General features: G+C 41.6%; 2 protein-coding genes across 21 annotated transcripts in view; both read right to left on the bottom strand.

The window, feature by feature from the left end:
• The window catches only part of ST18 (ST18 C2H2C-type zinc finger transcription factor), a 372,885-nt gene extending 363,821 nt beyond the window's left edge, over positions 1-9,064 (bottom strand). Inside the window, exon 1 of the mRNA XM_082362994.1 lies at positions 7,250-9,064. The gene's annotated coding sequence lies outside the window, so the exon portion shown is untranslated. The remainder of the gene's footprint in view (positions 1-7,249) is intronic.
• Positions 1-18,256, bottom strand: part of RB1CC1 (RB1 inducible coiled-coil 1) — a 117,642-nt gene that overhangs the window by 53,670 nt on the left and 45,716 nt on the right. For 10 of the 20 annotated variants that reach the window (XM_082362983.1, XM_082362968.1, XM_082362978.1 and 7 more), the window contains 8 exons: positions 16,438-16,603; positions 13,971-14,079; positions 13,659-13,887; positions 12,482-12,536; positions 11,417-11,464; positions 9,071-9,129; positions 6,908-7,044; positions 4,576-4,646 (listed from right to left, as the gene is read on the bottom strand). In XM_082362983.1, coding sequence (XP_082219109.1) covers positions 4,576-4,646; positions 6,908-7,044; positions 9,071-9,129; positions 11,417-11,464; positions 12,482-12,536; positions 13,659-13,887; positions 13,971-14,079; positions 16,438-16,603 — 874 coding nt within the window. The other 10 variants (XM_082362972.1, XM_082362970.1, XM_082362973.1 and 7 more) reach the window with 10 other exon arrangements.

The following is an 18,256-nucleotide window of genomic DNA, read 5'->3' as shown; positions in this document are numbered from 1 at the left end:
ATACAGGGACTTCCCTGGTGGCACAGTGGTTAAGAATCCGCCTGCCAATGCAGGGGACATGGGTTTGAGCCCTGGTCTGGGAAGATCCCACATGCTGCGGAGCAACTAAGCCCGTGTGCCGCAACTACTGAGCTCGCGTGCCACAACTACTGAGCCTGCGCTCCAGAGCCCGCGAGCCACAACTGTGGAGCCCACGTGCCACAACTACTGAAGCCCAAGCACCTAGAGCCCGTGTTCCGCAACAGGAAGCCACCGCAATGAGAAGCCCGCGTGCCGCAACGAAGAGTAGCCCCCGCTCGCCGCAACTAGAGAAAGCCCGCGTACAGCAACAAAGACCCAACACAGCCAAAAATAAATTAATTAATTTTAAAAAAAAGATTGGCAGTACTGCCATAAAGTAACCTACAGATCTGATGCAATCCTTAACAAAATTCCAATAGTCATTCTTCCAAAATGAAAAAACAAATTCAAAAATTCATATGGAGGGAATTCCCTGGTTGTCCAGTGGTTAGGATTCCATGCTGCTACTGCAAGGGGTACAGGTTCGATCCCTGGTCAGGGAACTAGGATTCTGCATGCCTCACGGCGTGGCAAAAAAAAAATCATATGGAAACTCAATGTACCCTAAAGAGTCAAACAATTTTCAAAGAGGATCAAAGTTGGAGGACTCATAATTCCAGATTTTAAAACTTATTACAAAGTTTACTATAAAACTCAATATAGTAAAGACTGCAGTACTGACATAAGGACACACACACACACACACACACACACACACCCCCGCCAATGAATCAGAACTGAGAGTCCAGCAATAAGCCCATACGTCAATGGTCAAATGATTTTCGATGACAATTCAGTTGGAGGAAAAAAAGTTTCTTCAGGTGGTACTGGGATTACTGGATATCCACATACAGAAGAATGAAGTTGGACGCCTACCTCACACCAAATACACAAGTCAATTTAAAATGAATCAACAATCTAAATATGAGTTAATACCACAAAACTCTTAGATATGACATCAAAAGCACAGGCAAAAAAAAATTAAATTGGACTTTATCAAGATGATAAACTTCTGCACATCAAAGGAGATTATCAAGAAATTGACAAGATGACCTACAGAATGGGAGAAAATATTTGTAAATCATATGAGCCTAGTATCCAGAATATATAAAAAAAACTCTTACGACTCAACAACAGAAAGACAACTGAAAAAAATGGGCAAAGTGCTTGAACTGGTATTTCTCCAACAAAGATATACAAATGCCCCACAAGCACATAAAACACCCACTTAGGATGGCTACTAAAAAAAAAGTCATGATAATATAAATGCTAATGAACCAACCAGAAAGTAATATACAGTGCAGGAAAGATACAAGCAGAATAGGTTCTTGTGAAGTAACTAAATCTTCGTATCATATGAGAAAGTAAACTGAAAATATAAATTGATTTATCGAGAAATACCAGTATAGTCATATAGTCTGGCACATTAAAAAAAAAAAAAAAAGGCCAAACAAGCAAAATTACTTCCACGTGGCAAAACTGGGAAATAGGACAGGGGTTTAAGGGCATATTAATTTTTTTGAAAGCACATACATGTTTTATACCATGATAATTTTTTTAAATAAATAAAAATGAAAGTTTGTATAATTTTTGCTCATTCTGTTCTTAGGATATCCAGGTACTTTTGCAAAAGTAAAACTATCCACGTAATTCATGTACGCTTCAAGTTTACTTGCAGTTAAATGTGACTTAAACTTTCATTCTCACAATAAAGAGAGCTACATTTCTACTCGAGTTTGAATAGTGAATTTACAGATTCTGATAAAGAAATCTTTATAATAGCTAATGTTTATTCAGTACTTAACCTGTTTATCTGAAATTGTTCAAAGCCCTTTATAATTTTCATCACTTAATTTTCAAAATAACCCTACGAGGTAGGTCTTATTATTACACCATTTTATACATGAGAAAACTGAGGCTCAGAGTTTATGCAACTTGGCCAAAATTAAAGTTAGACCTGGGACTAAAGCGTGGACATTCTGATGCCAAGGCTCACCTCAACGACCCAATGGTAAGAACTCAACCAGGCTTCATTTTTCTTCTTTTTAACTAAGAAAACTGCATTTTCTTTTTGTTTGCTTTGTGAAGGTTTATGTGACCACTGATAGCATGGATATGAAATGGGATATAAGAAAAACTCTAAGCAACAGAAGCCAACGTTAAAGAGCGACACTCCTGAGATGTCACACGTCAGCCCACAGCCCCACAACACAATGACCACGTGAAATCTCAAGTCAAACAGGCCCCCGGCAGATTCATTCAGACCAACCTCACCGGCTTAGCAGGACCACTCTGTACATAAAGTTCTTTAGTGCTTTGATATTCTCCGCATGAAGATGTAATGGAAGGATTGAATAGAAACATGTGAAATCATTTGTTCATTTATTCATTAATATGTTGTCAAATTCAGTTTTCTATACACTATGGTGTTTATTCCATTTTCTGTACTATTAGACATAGATATTTAAAAAAATATTTAACTTATTTTTATGAAGAAATTAAATATTTTCTGAAAAAAAGAATCACTTTATTATTGTTCTCTAGCAATAAACCTGAAACAAGTCTCAACCAGCTCAACTACTCATTTAAATACCTCTGCTCTGTGGCAACTTAGCTAAAGATCGGCTTCACACAATTCTATTCTACGTAACACTGTTTTACCCTGTTACATAGCATATAGTTAAAGAACATTTTTGTAATAAACATGTTTCTCTTTTGATATGATACAGAACAAGTTTTTCACACTTCCCAGCAATCACTCGAATATATTAAAAATTGTATCCTTCTTTAAAAGGCACACACATTTACAGGTTCAAATCTTTATTGTTTTAAAATTCTACATGTCTTTTACAATACAACATTTTGTTATATTTAAATGACCTCTAAATGGTTAATGTACAATGAATACGATTTTTCTGAAACTGAACCATGAATTACGACGTCATCAATAAGATTATTCTAAACAGAATAATAAAGTGTTGGGAAGGTCTGTGTGCTGCTTGAGAAACTCCCACTAGCTCACTCCTCCCTGTAGAACCCAGGCGACCAATCTGTTCAAAGTGCTTTTGAAGATTGCTGATTATGGCTGATCTTAAAGTCAGTCAATCAAATAAGAGTTCCTTTTTGTAATGAAACATCAAAGGGCATTTAAAAAAATAAATGAAACAATTTGTTTTAGTAATCTACAGAGGCAAACTCAAAATTATGATTATCTGCATGCAATGACACTCCTCTTTAAATAGTTTCGAAGAATTTATACATTTTATAAAGAATGTGTTAAAGAGTGCAAGTTTTCTGATATTGATTTCACAAAAGGACAAGTGCTGGTAATAACAACTAACACTGAATATCTAAGTTCAAGCTAAGGTATATGTAACAGGCGAAGAATATGGCTGATCGTAAACCACAACGCACGGCGTGTGCCCTTTGAGAAAGTGAACTAGTTTGGTCCGCATTTCTAGAGTTACTTGGGTAGAAAAACAAAAACAAAACCATTTTAACTCAGCCAAGGGTTTTGATGAATTTATTGTTCCTAAAATGTAGCCAGGTAAAAAGTAAATGATATACACTAAAGAAGTATGCTGTCGTGTTGACTTGTATATAAAAAGATGGCCTGTTTTTGGAGTGATGAATGAGCACTGTTGGGACAGATCAGAAAAACGTCACAGAATGCCTCAATTTCTTCCATAAATTATACTTTCTTATTCCATGACACAGCTTTCACTCTGTAAAACTTTGTCCCCAAAGGAACTTTAAATCTGTTTTGTGCCTAAGACAGAAAGAAAAGGGTGATTAAACCAAATTACAGAGGTACCATCCTACCACACTGTGCAATGCTCGATCATTGTGGGGAGAGGGGTGTCTTTATCAAAGGACACAGATCCGCCCCTCACCAGATGAGCATATAACAGACGAGCCACTAATACTGACGGCAGGGTCGGTAATCACTGCTAAATAATACAGTACAAAGTGAGCCATATGTTATTATTTTAAACATCAAAGAAACCTCAACAACACACAGGTCAAGTTCTATTGCTGTTTTGGTGCACGGGGTCCACAAACGAGCTAGGAAGACTGCTCACTGGATCTCTCTGACTCTACAGCACTGACACTGCCGACATCAGTCAGGTGCATTCTGAGCCATCAATATCTCACACTATCTTTCTTCAGTGGGGGTAGCATTAAAAAAGTAAGGAAACATCAGCTCTACCTACAAACAGATTAATCACCAGTTATGCTGTGTTCCTTCTTTGCACATGAAAACACTAGTAATTTAATACTCAGAACAGAAACTTGTTGTAGTTTTCCTGGATATGTTGATAGCTTGTTGGCCATCTACCTCTACTCCTGGAAGGTAAATCACATAAATATTCATAAAATTGCTGGTGCAAACTCACACTCATTAAATTCAGGCCTAATTCAAGTGAATCAGAGGCCAAGAAGAGCACTGCTCTGCATAAAGCATCCTGAGAATCTTCTTACAACTCCTAGGTCCGCGTCCCACGATGGGCTTACCTTTTTGGCCTGACAGTACTCCTTCTCCATCACTTTTCCAAGGACCCATGGTCTTCGAGATGCACCTGAGGCTATGGAATCAAACCATTAAATTCTTTTAGAAAGTACAACTATAATAATTCATGAAAACATAACTGCCAGAGTCAAAACAGTTTAATGACATTCTCGAGAGTGAAATCACAGAAGTGCATAACAATTTATAAAACAAAACTGAATTTTACTTTTCAACCACTAATTTTGGCTTCACTTACTCATTAAGTGCAGATGGTAAGTCAAACCACAGAACTGACAAAGTTCAAGAAACAAAAACACAATCTGAGTACAAATCATGAACAAATAAATCTAGGAATTCTAAATTAGCTCCACAGTGCCACCTACTGAAAGTGCTAACACATGACCTTTTCTGCTACTGAAAGCAGACAGTTACACAGACAAAATTTATATTCTAGGTTCAAAGCAAAGCATTGTCTTCTCTCTTTTTTTTGGCACCACAATGCAAACACAGTCAGTGCATGATAAATACTAATAAGGATTAAGGATGAAAGAAAGTCTAAAGGGCAGTACTTGTGTGGAGGGGAGATTAAAATATGTGGAAGGAGACACGATGAAAAAGCTAGTTCTCACACGGCAAAGTGTGTAAGAGATAAATACTCATTCTCTTTTAAAATTCATCAGAAGAGAAGTTGTCATAAAAGAGTTGATTCCAAAAGTATTCGACCAATAAATTCTCTGTTAAGGGTAAAGCCTCTGAGAAGCTAAAACTGATTTTTATTCCATAAACCTTACTTGGCATGATATAAAAAAAAGATATCCTGAATAAACCATCTGAAATGAACATACAGATACTACCATGTGATACAAAGATAAAAAAACTCCTGGACCACAGGATATGGCAAGTCTACTCTAAGGACTAATAGAGCCCTTCACAAATAATTCACAATTTCTGAAAAGAATCATCTAACACTCATGTCCAAGGAGTGATGAGTCCCCGTCACGGGCATAACAACGCCCTGGTCACCCACACACCCCCAGGGCAAGGAGTCGGTAGGCAGCATTACCCCAACTGGCATCCTGTTCTGTATGTATGCATGTACGTACGTATGCATGTATGTATGTAGGAAAGGAGGGAGGGACGGAGGGATGGAGGAGGAGGAAAAAAGAGGGGGCTTGAGTTCTGTGGTAAAGACTGTTAAATAAATTCTTTTCTGTGGGACTTGTGAGAGTCTTTAAATGCAAATGCGTGTGGTAGACAGTGAGAGGTTACTAGATGTAAACACTGAACTCTTCCTGTTCTTAGGAAATGCAGAGTGAAGTAGTTAAAGGGGCAGGATGTCACTTTGTGTGGAAACAAACGTGCGCGTGCTTGTGTACAGCCGTGGATCAGTACATTTAGACGTGCACAGGCAGAGGTAATGCAAATGGGGCAGAATGTTAACAGCAGGTGACTCTGCGTGAAGGGATATAGGGCTTTTTTATACTGTACTTATTTATGCAACTTTTTTGGTAAATTTAAAAATCATTTTCAAGTAAGTCTAAATAAATGAAAAACAAAAAACCTACCAAAAAATTCAAGAAAAAAAATCAAGTTCATTGTTTTCAAGGTACAAAACCAGTAAATTAAACTGCAAGCTTCTCATTTTTCATGGTCACATTCTACATAACCCACCGCCAACAGCCATGGTGGCGTGATCGTGTGCGGCCTACTTCAGAGAACGGGCATATGACCATGTTCACAAGTCATTCCAAACAGGAACATCAAACCAAATGGACACACAGTCTTGTTTTTGAATAATTCTATTTAACCTAAGTATCCCAGGGTACCTATTCTGTTCTTTTTGAGTTCTTTAAAGATCAATGTAATGGATGATAGTAATATACTAATTGTAATTTAGTATACTTTAACAAAGCTTATTGCCTTTTTAAAAAAATTTACTGACAAGTTCAATGAAAGAAAAAGGTAGAAACAGGATGATAAATAGGAGAGAAAAGACATCTTATAATTTAAAAGAATTTATTTTTGCCAAAACAAGTAATGCCCTTATAAACAAATGAGCATGTTATATTGAAGCTTAAATAGGTATGAGAATTTTAACAGTGTAATTCTGCTATTGCTAGAGTATGAGATATTTGATCCAACTGCATCAGCAGAATCCAGGAAAATAATCTGGATAATGAAGATTTTAGAAAAACAAACAAACAAACAAAAACCTGATTAGGCAGAGTTCCTGCTTACCTATTTAATTCTGATATAATTAGACAACGTGGGAGAAAAATCTTTAATATATTCTCTCCACTCTAGGTTTACTGTTTTGGTTACAGATGTGACACTTACCCCCCTCACCTGGTTTGAGGTCCAGGGCAGGCAGCGACTCCGAGTGCAGGAAGTACAAGGTGGGACTCACGGTGAAGAGCACGTAATTGTCATGGCGTTCGTCCAGGATGATGAGGACCAGATCTCCCACCTGAAAACTGAACAAAGGAATGATTTCATTGATCTAAGGAGTCACCTTGATTCTGCAATGTTCAACGAAACATTCAATTAACAATGCAATAGGGGGCTTCCCTGGTGGCGCAGTGGTTGAGAATCCGCCTGCCAATGCAGGGGACATGGGTTCGAGCCCTGGTCTGGGAAGATCCCACATGCTGCGGAGCAACTATGCCCATGAGCCACAACTACTGAGCCTGCACGTCTGGAGCCTGTGCTCCACAACAAGAGAGGCCGCGATAGTGAGAGGCCTGCGCACCACGATGAAGAGTGGCCCCCGCTCGCCGCAACTAGAGAAAGCCCTCGCACAGAAACGAAGACCCAATGCAGCCAAAAATAAATAAATAAATAAATAAATAAATAAATAAATAAATAAATAAATTTAAAACAAAAACAAACAAAAAAACACAATGCAGTAAGAAATTTCATATTTACATGATTTTGTTTTACTCTACCCAGGCCCCCACGGGAATGCTGGACATACACAGACGCTCAAAGGCTATCGCGAGCAACCGCCAAAGACCCAAAATTTTTAAAAATAAAATTTCCAATACAATCTACTGTTTAAAAGAACACAACCCAAAAAAATGCTTGGGTGAGGGGGAGAAAAAGAATACCCATTATAGTTCATCTAGCTATAGAAAGAACGTATTCATCCTAATCTTTCATTTTACAATAATAAACATAAATTGAGGGAGCAAACTTACAGTCACAGTGGGAAAGAAAGAACTACCTTACACTACTTCTCCAGTCTCCAAGTAGTCTCCTCAATTTGAAAGAAAACCCAACTGAACTAGCTGCATGTACTTAGTTAGGCTTAAACAAGTCAACAGCGATGACTGACTCGGGGTGAAGCCAGGAAGGAGGGAGCAGGAAGGAAAGAGTAGGTGTGACCGCCTAGGGTGTCTCAGCTGGTGTCTGTCTCTTCAGGGTCCTTCAGAACTGTCGTTTGGAATATCAGTTCAAAGTTAATCTAGATCTAAGATAACTTAGTGGGTCCTATACCTAATAAATCATTAACATCACTGGGGAAACTTTAAAAAGATAACAGTCTGTCATTCACTAATTATTTATCCTACAATTAACTGCCTGCCTAAAAAGATGTGATAGGCACTGTTTTGGAGGATAATACCTTAAAAAAGGAAGATAGGGCCTCTCTGAGGCAGTTTTTTTTTTTTTTTTTTTTAAAACTCATCTCTCTCTAATCTTTGAAAGACCTTATATTGATTTGACTTGACATATAGCTGGTAGATAAAGACTGATACACCCAGCCCTTTCAAATCACTGAGAAAAGATAAAACTCTAATGAGAAGTTAAAGATCAGTAACCAGGAGTGCCTGATAACTGAACATATGGTCGATGGATCTATTACAGACAAAACAGAGGGTCTTATTTATTTTTAAGTCAGTCCTGACAAGTAGAGAAGAAATGAGCAGTATTCACGAGCTGCTAACAATGCTTTATCAGACACCCTCCTTTCCAGTAGCCCATGCCCAAAACCAATACATCACTATGGGGTAATTTGGTCCTGGAATATTGTCTATTAAATTATTCAAGTGATAATTTTAACAGTGTATTATGGATTTGTAGCATATCAATAAAATGAAGTCTGAGAAATAAAAATGAAGAAACACTCCAACTTCAAATATCAAGATTCTCCAATCTAAAATGAAAAAGACTAAGGTGATAAATGAGATTTAAAAGAGATGGCACCAGCTGAAAAGGAAGTAGAGTCCAAAAGGCTTCAGGAATGTATGTGTAAGTGATAATTAAAGGTATGATAGGAAGGACTTCGAATACAATCCTAACGTTCCCAAAATTTAGAAAAACCTTGCTTTTCAATAAAAAAAAAATGTTAACTACGAATGAGTACAAAACACTCAGCTGACTGAACCTGAAGTTGAAAGATTATAGCCATTGAAATACATTTTTTCATTGACAATTCAATACTACTCAGTTCGTTACATTATTTTCACAGAAAAAAGCACAAAATACAAATCAAATACTTACTCTCTAATAGCTATCTTTTCCGAATGCCTTGAGGATACGGAGGACATGCTCTGAGACATCTAGAAAGAGAACAGTTCACAAAGCTTACACAAGTAACATGTTCTCTCTCGATGCACTTACTAGGTCCACACTGCAAACATCTCTTCCAACGTTACACACATTCACGTCTGTGTCCCAGTTTTCAGGGTCCAAACTTCTCTGCTCCATTAATGTAATTCCTTTCCTTCAACAATTACTTTCAGTGGACAAATTTACCTACACTTTTACTTATGTTATTTCTTAATCAGGTTTGGCTGGATTAAAAACTGAATACAGAATCATTTTATTTATAAATACATATTTAATCCTAAAAAATATCACTGGGAAGGAGACTGATGTTTTTCGAGAATTTAAAACCCACTCTTCCGAGCAAGCATTACGCAAGGAAGGGGCTGCTCCCCCTCCTCTCCTAACGAGCATCGCAGGGGGACACGACGGGACACAACGGGACACGACGGGACGGGACACGACGGGACGGGACACGACGGGACACGACCGAATGGGACGGGACACGACCGAATGGGACGGGACACGACGGGACGGGACACGACGGGACGGGACACGACGGGACGGGACACGACGGGACGGGACACGACGGGACGCGACGGGACGGGACAGGACACGATGGGACGGGACGGGACGGGACAGGCTAACTGGCCTGTGGCTGCCTCGGCTCGGCCGGGACTCTCCGCTCCTCAGTCAGGCTTCAGCACATTCCTCACGCTGTCACATGTTACATGGGACACGGGTCCCAAGGTATCCCTCCCAAGCAGAGTGGGCCCAATTACAACCACACAAATCAAGGACAGATAAAATGGATTTCTCTTTGTTCGTAAGTTTAATTCTGATGCTCAGAATTACTTCCATTTCCCTTTGAACACTATGAAGGGTCTCAATTAATGTTTAAAAACAAAAGAGAAAGAAAACAACAAATAATGACTAGAAAGACCTAAAAGTGTATTCTAACCTGTTTTCAAAATCATCCAAATAGTCTACATGCTGCCAGTGAGAACAAGTTTAACGATCCATTTTTCAGACTGTATTCAACTCTGTTTAGATTTTCTTACAAAAGCTTAAGCTCTCCACGTATTTGTTACAAACAAGGGCTTAGACGTGAGGAAGCACCGGATGAACAGAGCTGCCGATCGGTAGGAAAGCGTGAGTGGCGCGGAGGAGCGGGTGCACTCCGGCTCTGAAGGGCCGGACCCTTTCCCTCGTAAGCCTTTCCCCAGCAGCTACTGTGTGCTGTGCGCCACCTACCGTTCCGGGCGCCAGGAGCGCACCTGTGAACAAAGTGCCTAAACCCTCGCCCAGCACAGCGCCCGTCCCCTCGCCCAGCACAGCGCCCGTCCCCTCGCCCAGCACAGCGCCCGTCCCCCCCGGACGCTGCACGGAGCACACGTGGAGCACGTCTGTTCTGTGCAGCAGCCCCAGGGGCCGCAGGCAACTCCTCCAAGCCTCCTTGAAGAGGGTTTGCTTCACTCACGGAAACAGCAAATAGCCTTCAAAAAATTGTTTTGGTGATAAATTCATGACTGACAGTCTGGCAGAGCTATGGAATTAATATGTAATTTTTGCTGTTCAAGTTAAGAAAGGCAAAGGAAAGAAAGCAGATGTTTCCCTACAAGACACTTTATTTTTTAAAAAACTCAATTCTAATCAGTACCTTAAAATTTTTCAAAAGTCCTGAACACAGGCCTTAAACTGTTCCTATTTGCTCATAAACTGTCATCATCAGAATTTGAAAAATGAAGCAGCTGCTTTATTAAAGCAGGTAAGACTGACTGTAAAACTGACTCATCGAGCACTTGGTTAGATTCACAGGCTAGAGGAAAGCCAAGGCAATCGAGAGGGCCACGCAGGGTCTCAGGCAAGGTGTCAGGTTCAAACGCCTTGAGTTAAAAAAAGAAAGAAAAAACACCCGTGACGGACAGAACGTGCTGATTCCACACACCTACGGGCGGACGCGTCAACAAGAGCCCCGTGAGGAGGAGCTCTGATGACCTGCTCACTTGACGAAGAGCCCTAACCTGACATTATAAACACATATAATCATGCAATCCTAAGAGATTACAGCTTCTTAGTAATCAGAAAAGACAATCTGGATTTTGCTGGCTGCTTTTAACGTTGTAAGACTGAGGCAGTGCATGTGGTCAGGCTTAAGAGTCAACTGTCCTCAATGACCAGCGCAGCTCAACGAAAACTGCCAGGAAAGAACTAATCACACCACACAGCCTTCTGATCTTTATAATGCAATGCAATGCAAGCAGTTTAAATGTCAAGATCAACTGGGCGAGAAGACCTTACCAGTCTCTGATTCAACCGCTTGTTTTCTTCTTCTTTCAACTGTAGTGTCTGCAGGGGTGGGAAAGAGAGACCCTCTGGTTTATGCTCGAAAATATAGTCTGCGTACTCAAGTCTGGTTCTACTATGAAAGGTTTGTGGGGACACTTCTTTTCTAGGAATCCTTTCCAACTGTCTTATTTACTGGCTTAAAAGAGAATTAGAACAGTTTTAGGTTTATTTCCTTAAGCCAAGGATTCTCAAAGTTTAATATGCATTAGAACCACTTGTGACCTTGTAAATATGCAGTAACTATCTGAGATCCATCCCCAGAGGCTCTGTTAGGAGGTCGGGCCCAAGTGGAGGAATCTGCAGTTATAATACTCATGCCAGCAGACGCTGATGAACCTTCACTAACAAGAGCACACGTGCAAGAGCACAAATCTGTACAATTCTGACTCTGAGTCCTTATCAGTTATCTTGTAGGGAGCTAAAGTGTTAAAAATCTTCAAAGCCTAAGCAATGAAAAGTGGTCTCTGAACAAAGATGTGTAAAGTCTGTAACTGAGAAGAAACCCCTTATTACCATTTTTTTCTCTTCACTTCAATTAATCACTATAAAAACCCTAACTTTTCTTCATTATTCACATATTCTACTTGTGCCCTATTTAGGAAAACAGTTAATATTTTGTTTTTTGAAATTAATATGTGAAATTCACACTTCTATTGTATTGCTGAATCCTGAACTGTTCCTGGCCACTTGGATCAGAGATGACAGGACTTCTCGAAAGTAACCACAAAAATAACCATTAAAAAAGGTCTTATTTGGGGAAGTCCCTGGCGGTCCAGTGGTTAGGGCTCAACACTTTCACTGCCAGGGCCCGGGTTTGAGCCCTGGTCAGGGAACTAAGATCCTACAAGCCACGCGGTGCAGACAAAAAAATAAATTAAAAAAAAAGAAAAGAAAAGAAAAAAAAAACCTAATCTATAAACACAAATAAAGTCTGCTTTCAGCGTAAGGTTTACTTCACTGCATCCCAGAGTGAACGTATTTATTAAACCCTGTGTTTCAAGAAAACGATGCACTTACTCGTTCCAACAGCATTATCCTCTGCCTTTCTTCAGAGAGCATGTGGACGTTTTCTCTAAGAGAGAATGGCTTATTTTAGTTTAAGTCTTAAAATTCTGGACTTCACAGTCTCTAATAAGGTTTTGGAAATGTAACTGTTAATACAGAGCACTTCACAGATTCAAGGGTTTGTACTAAATTTTCAGAAGCAGCCTGTTTAAATTAGGACACATTTTGATGGTGTAGGATGGTATAAAATTTATACCACAGATCCTGAACCTAGACTGATAAACCTTTTGAAATTATGAGCAAAACTTTGTGCATGCATTTTTCTAGGGATAATGTCTTTGAAATTTCAAGCTTTCTCCCAGGGACCATTCTTCTTATCCGTGTTACAGACAAAACGGTCATTCTTGGGAGGCTTCACCATTAAAACTAAAAACAAACAAAATGCCATAAGTCCTTGAGTGAGCTGTAAAACTCAAAGCTTCAGTTCATAAAGAACAAACCAAATCTATATAAAGACTACAAAAGTATTCCTACATGCCTACAAAGCGCTAGTCACTGTCATGTGTGAACTTGCCCATCACACTGAGGTAGTCAGAAACTAACCAGAAAAGAAAACAAGAAAGAGCGTGCGGGCTTTTCTTTCACTTTTTTACGCTGAACCATAACTGACAAGTAAAACCGTAATATATCCGAGTGCGCAGTGCGATGGTCTGACACACGTGCGCGCTGCGGGAGGGGTCCCTCCACCAAGTTACCTAACACACCCATCTCCTCACGTCATTTACCCGCCTCTTCGGTGAGAACACGGCCCACGCTCCACCCGAGCCCCTGGCAGCCGCTTTCCTGCTCTCTGCTTCCGGAGTTTGACTTTTATCTGATTTTACTTCAGTTTCCACGCAGAAGTGACAACTCCCTCGCCCCAGCACGGCCTCAGCACGCTGAACGCACCAGCGACCCTAAGGAAGCCCTGCGCCCCTGACGCCATGGCCTCAAGGCCTGGACGCCCCTGCAGGGTCCCCGCCGGCCGCCTGCACGCTGCGGTGGCACCTGGGCACGGTATGAAAGCGTGCCAAAGAGGATTCCCGCACACCATCAGTGGCGCTAACACGGGCCGTGGCACGGAGAATTCACACGCGCAGCTCTCAGGTCCACGGGCCGCGGCCCCCGGCGAGCAGGACGGGGCACTCACCGGACAGACATCATGCTGGTCTCCAGCGCTGAGTCCAGCCTGCCTTCGCCGAGGGCATCCGGGGCCTCCGCCGGGGGCTCGGGCGCACAGGCCCCATACAGCTCGGGGGCGGCGGCCACCCCCGGGGAGGGGACAGGCCCGCCGCCCCGCAGCCGGCTGACCTCCTCCTCCAGCCTCTTCTTCTCCTCCAGCAAGCGCGCGCGGTCCTCGGACAGGGACTCGATCAAATCTGCAGCCCCGGGCGGACGTGAGCGTTACAATCGTTGCGTGTGACACGGAACTAACAATGTCGCATCAGGAAGCGTCACTGACCTTTGTCCCGCTCTTGCTGCTGCATCGTGCTTTTCAGCTTGTCACTGAGATCACTGATTATGTTCTCTTTTCTCATTTTCTCTCTCGTTAAAACAGTATTAAAATTGGTCTGGAACAACAGAACGATAACTACTTAAATTATCTGCATGCACAGGGCAGCTAGAGCTAAAGAAAATACGTCTATTTTTGCATGGTGCGTCTCTATGGGGAGAAGAAAAAGCGTAATTCACAAGTGATGTTTATTTTGAAATAAAAATGCCACGCTGTGGTAACCACATTCGATTGTATTTTCCTAGTTCTGTATTAAGATGTGTTCCAATTTAATATCTTGAAAATGAATGCTATTTTCACATACTTATTGTCAGAGGAAAAGCATTAGTAAATATTTCTTAAATTTGGGGGAAAGAAATAAAATAGGCAACACTTTAACCAGTGCTGTTATATACTTAACTGTTTCTTTTAGTGATCTCCCTGCCTCTGGAATCTTCCTTCTGTCCTTAGCTAAATCTCGACTCCACAGTCACATTTTGGACATGACTGTATCCCACCTCCTCCTCCCATCTGGATATCTGCTGGTTTATAATGGCTGGACCTGCGACTCCTCGACTTCTAGGAAAGCCTTCTCACTGCGGATCTCATACATACCAACTGCCTGCAGAGATCCCGCGAGCCAATTTCCAAAATTAAGAGTCAAAGATCCTCCAATCAATCATTAATGCCAATGATGCTAGAAACAGAGACATTTAACAAGAAGGTGGCATTCTTGGGCCAAAATTAGTGAATTTGTTAAATATTGAGTTAAACTCATTTCTAGCCAGAAAGCAGACAGGAAGATCCCCTGAAAAAGAATATTTATGATATGCCTTTGTATTAAGCCATTGTTCTGTAACATTTATGGTAGAAAATTAACAAATATTTATGATAGTACATTAGTTACTTGGTTTTCATAACCTCTGGCTGTTTCTGCAATATCAAATGGATTTTCAGAAAAGTTAACACAATTTATAATACACATATTAGAAACAAGACTAGTTAAGGTAAGAGCCAACTAGGCCCAAGCAGCCCTTATAAAGCTAGTTACAAATCAACTCAGGCAACTACCACTTAACATCCAAACACCACTTAAAATTGGCAGGTACCTCAGGAGTCACCTCCCCTCTCGCCTGACAACTACTGAAAGAAGAACTACATTTGGATCAGATGGCTGGCTGCTTTATGCACTGGTTTCCGTCTTATTTCACCCCCCTCAATGCTGGACGTCTGCAGTTGCACAGGCTCACAGGAGCACAGAGACAGGCAGCAAGAGAGCGGGAGAGAAAGACCTAGCTCACGGAGGAGGAAACATGAAAGCATGCGCAACTTCAGACTTCTAAAAACAGAGACCTGAATGGCCTCTTCACTGACAGTTCTCACTTAAACCTGGTGGCCACCCCCCGGCCCTGGACAGCCCATTCCCTTGGTTTCCATGAAGCACACACTGCTTTGTTTCTGGTTCCTCTTTCTCATTCCCCCTTTTCCAGGCTCCTCTGTCTTTCCCCAGGCCTTAACATTTAAAGTTCCTAAGTGTTTGGAACTATACTTCTACATTTTCTTTCTGTTCTCTGGTTGACATTTTTTTTAAACTCTAAAAAGACAGTAAGAAAAGGAAAACTGCACCACACCACATTAAATGTGCACATCAACTGTAACATGCCTACCAGTCTCAGAAACGTATTCCTCGGGATAAAAAAGGATGTCGTGTTACCCCTGGCCTGACTTACACCTGCTCTCACACCGGCCTGGCCTGGCAGCCCTCACTCTGCCCCGCGCCCCAGCCAGCAATCCTGATTACGTAGAAATCCAGCCGCGTCGCCCCTTTATTTCCTCTCCCACTGCCACCCAGCACCTTGGCTGATGTAATGCTCCCTCACAGGGCATCGTGACCCTCAGCGGACTGGCCGCTGCCAACCTCACAAGCACCAGCTCTCACCACTGACCCACAGTAATACGGGAATCACCAAAGCCCAACAGTGCTCCACCCTAACCTACCGCCAGCCTACCACAGGGATAAGAATTGTCAGCATGTAATTTAGAATAAAATTTTACAGCTTAGAAAAAAAATTCAAATATCATCTATGCAGTGATACAAACACTTTCACTTGCAAAAAAACCAAACTGATGTGAAGACGTTAAACGATGTTTACGAGATCACATAGGTAGCTAAGGAACCAGGAACAGAATTCACATTTCCTAACTCCTAATCTAGCACTGCTTCATTCTGAAGCACCTATGTGACATAATGACCATTAAAAAGAAAATGCTTCTATCACGAAGAAGATATTTAATAATAAATACCATCAGGATCAATGTGGGAAAATCACATTTAAGATATAAGAAACCTCAGCTACACAAAGAAATTGTACTTGTTCATGTATGTTCATCTCCTCTAGACCTAGAATGAATGCAGCAAGGTGGGAGACCTACATACCTGTTGTTCAGCAATCAAAGATGTTCGCACATTCTGCATTTCCTCGTTTTTTCTTTTCTCCTGCTCTTCAAGTTGTTCTAGAAACTTAGCTTTTTCTTTCTGGAGCTTTTCTTGAAGTTCAGCGACTAGGCTTGAAGAATCTTCTTTGGTAGATTCAATGGTATGACTTTATAAATTAAATACAGCATTAATTTTTTCAAAATTACACAGAACACAACATTGTAAATCAACTATACTTCAGTAACATTTTTTTTAAAAGTAACCAAATGTATTTTAAGTACAATGTAAAGTCACTGAAGCATTTTGTCTAGAAAGAACGACATACAGTGAATTTAGATTTTTAAAGGACTGTTGTAAGGATCCTGGTCAGAACACTGGGGCATGTCTGCATGAGAGGTTTCGGCGGACACAGGGCGCTAAGTAATGAGAACCCTGTAGGAGTGCAACCGTGCGCCCACATCGCGTGGCGTGCACGGGCGGAAAGCACCTTCCTTCCGAGGTGCCCTGCTCCTGTGTGCTGCCCAGTGCACCGAGGGGAGTGCCGTTTCTGTTTCAGGGTCAGTGCTGTGCGAGGACGAGGCAGGAAGGAGAGGACAGCTCAGGCACAAGGACGTTCAGACACTCCTGGCTCTGTAAACACACGGTCATCCCCAACACCCAGGATAAGTACCCGTGACATCAGCACAGGGTACTTGCTGACCCACAAGGTGAACACTTCGGCAGTAAAAACAAAGAAAGGGGAGCTTATGGGGCTTCCCTGGTGGCGCAGTGGCTAAGAATCCGCCTGCCAGTGCAGGGGACACGGGTTCGATCCCTGGTCTGGGAAGATCCCACCTGCCGCGGAGCAACTATGCCCGTACGCCACAACTACTGAGCCTGCGTGCCACAACTACTGAGCCTGAGTGCCACAACGACTGAAGCCCGTGCGCCTAGAGTCTATGCTCCGCAACAAGAGAAGCCACCACAATGAGAAGCCCGCGCACCACAAGGAAGAGTAGTCCCCGCTCGCCGCAACTAGAGAAAGCCCACGTGCAGCAACTAGAGAAAGCCCACACGCAGCAACAAAGACCCAACACAGCCAAAAAAAAAAAAAAAAAAAGAGCTTATAACACAAAGAATGATCAAGAACCATGCTGTGCTGGGCCAGGGCTTCTTGTGGCTTTATGGTCAGCCCTCCTTATCCCTGGATTCCACATCCACAGATTCAACCAACCACAAGTTGAAAGTATCCCAGAAAGTTCCAGAGAGCAAAATTTGAATTTGCCTGAGGGCTGGCAACTATTTACACAGCATCTGCATTGTGTTAGGTATTACAGGTAATCTAGAGATGATCTGAAGCGTACAGGAGGCTATATGCAAACACCACACCACTCTATACAAGTTGACTTGAGCTTCGGCGGGTTTTGGTATTCGGGGGAGGTTCTGGAACCAATCCCCATGACATCGAGGGACTGTATTATTAGTCTGACCAAAAGTACATACTGTGTCACACTGTTGGAGGCTCCCATTAGAAGATGCTCCAGATTACCATCAACCACATCATTCAGCTTTAGTTTGCAGGACTCGAAGGCCCCAAACGGCTCTGACCTCAGGGGGAATTAACCCTAGCAATTCAGCAGTAAGTAATAGCTGATTATTTTACATAGTTTTTTTAACAGCATCACTGGCTGGCTTCCTTTGGGGGATTAGGAGCCATGTGTGTGTTGTGTGGGGAGAAGACATAAAAAAGGGTTACAGTATCTCACAATTTAGTTAAAGGTGTTTCTCATCCAGCGGTGCTACCATGGAAATCTAAGAAATTTATCAATAAAGGCTGCCC

Source organism: Balaenoptera borealis, assembly GCF_965194805.1.
Source record: "Balaenoptera borealis genome assembly, chromosome: 17".
NCBI lineage: Eukaryota > Metazoa > Chordata > Mammalia > Artiodactyla > Balaenopteridae > Balaenoptera > Balaenoptera borealis.
This window is presented reverse-complemented; position numbering and strand designations above follow the sequence as displayed.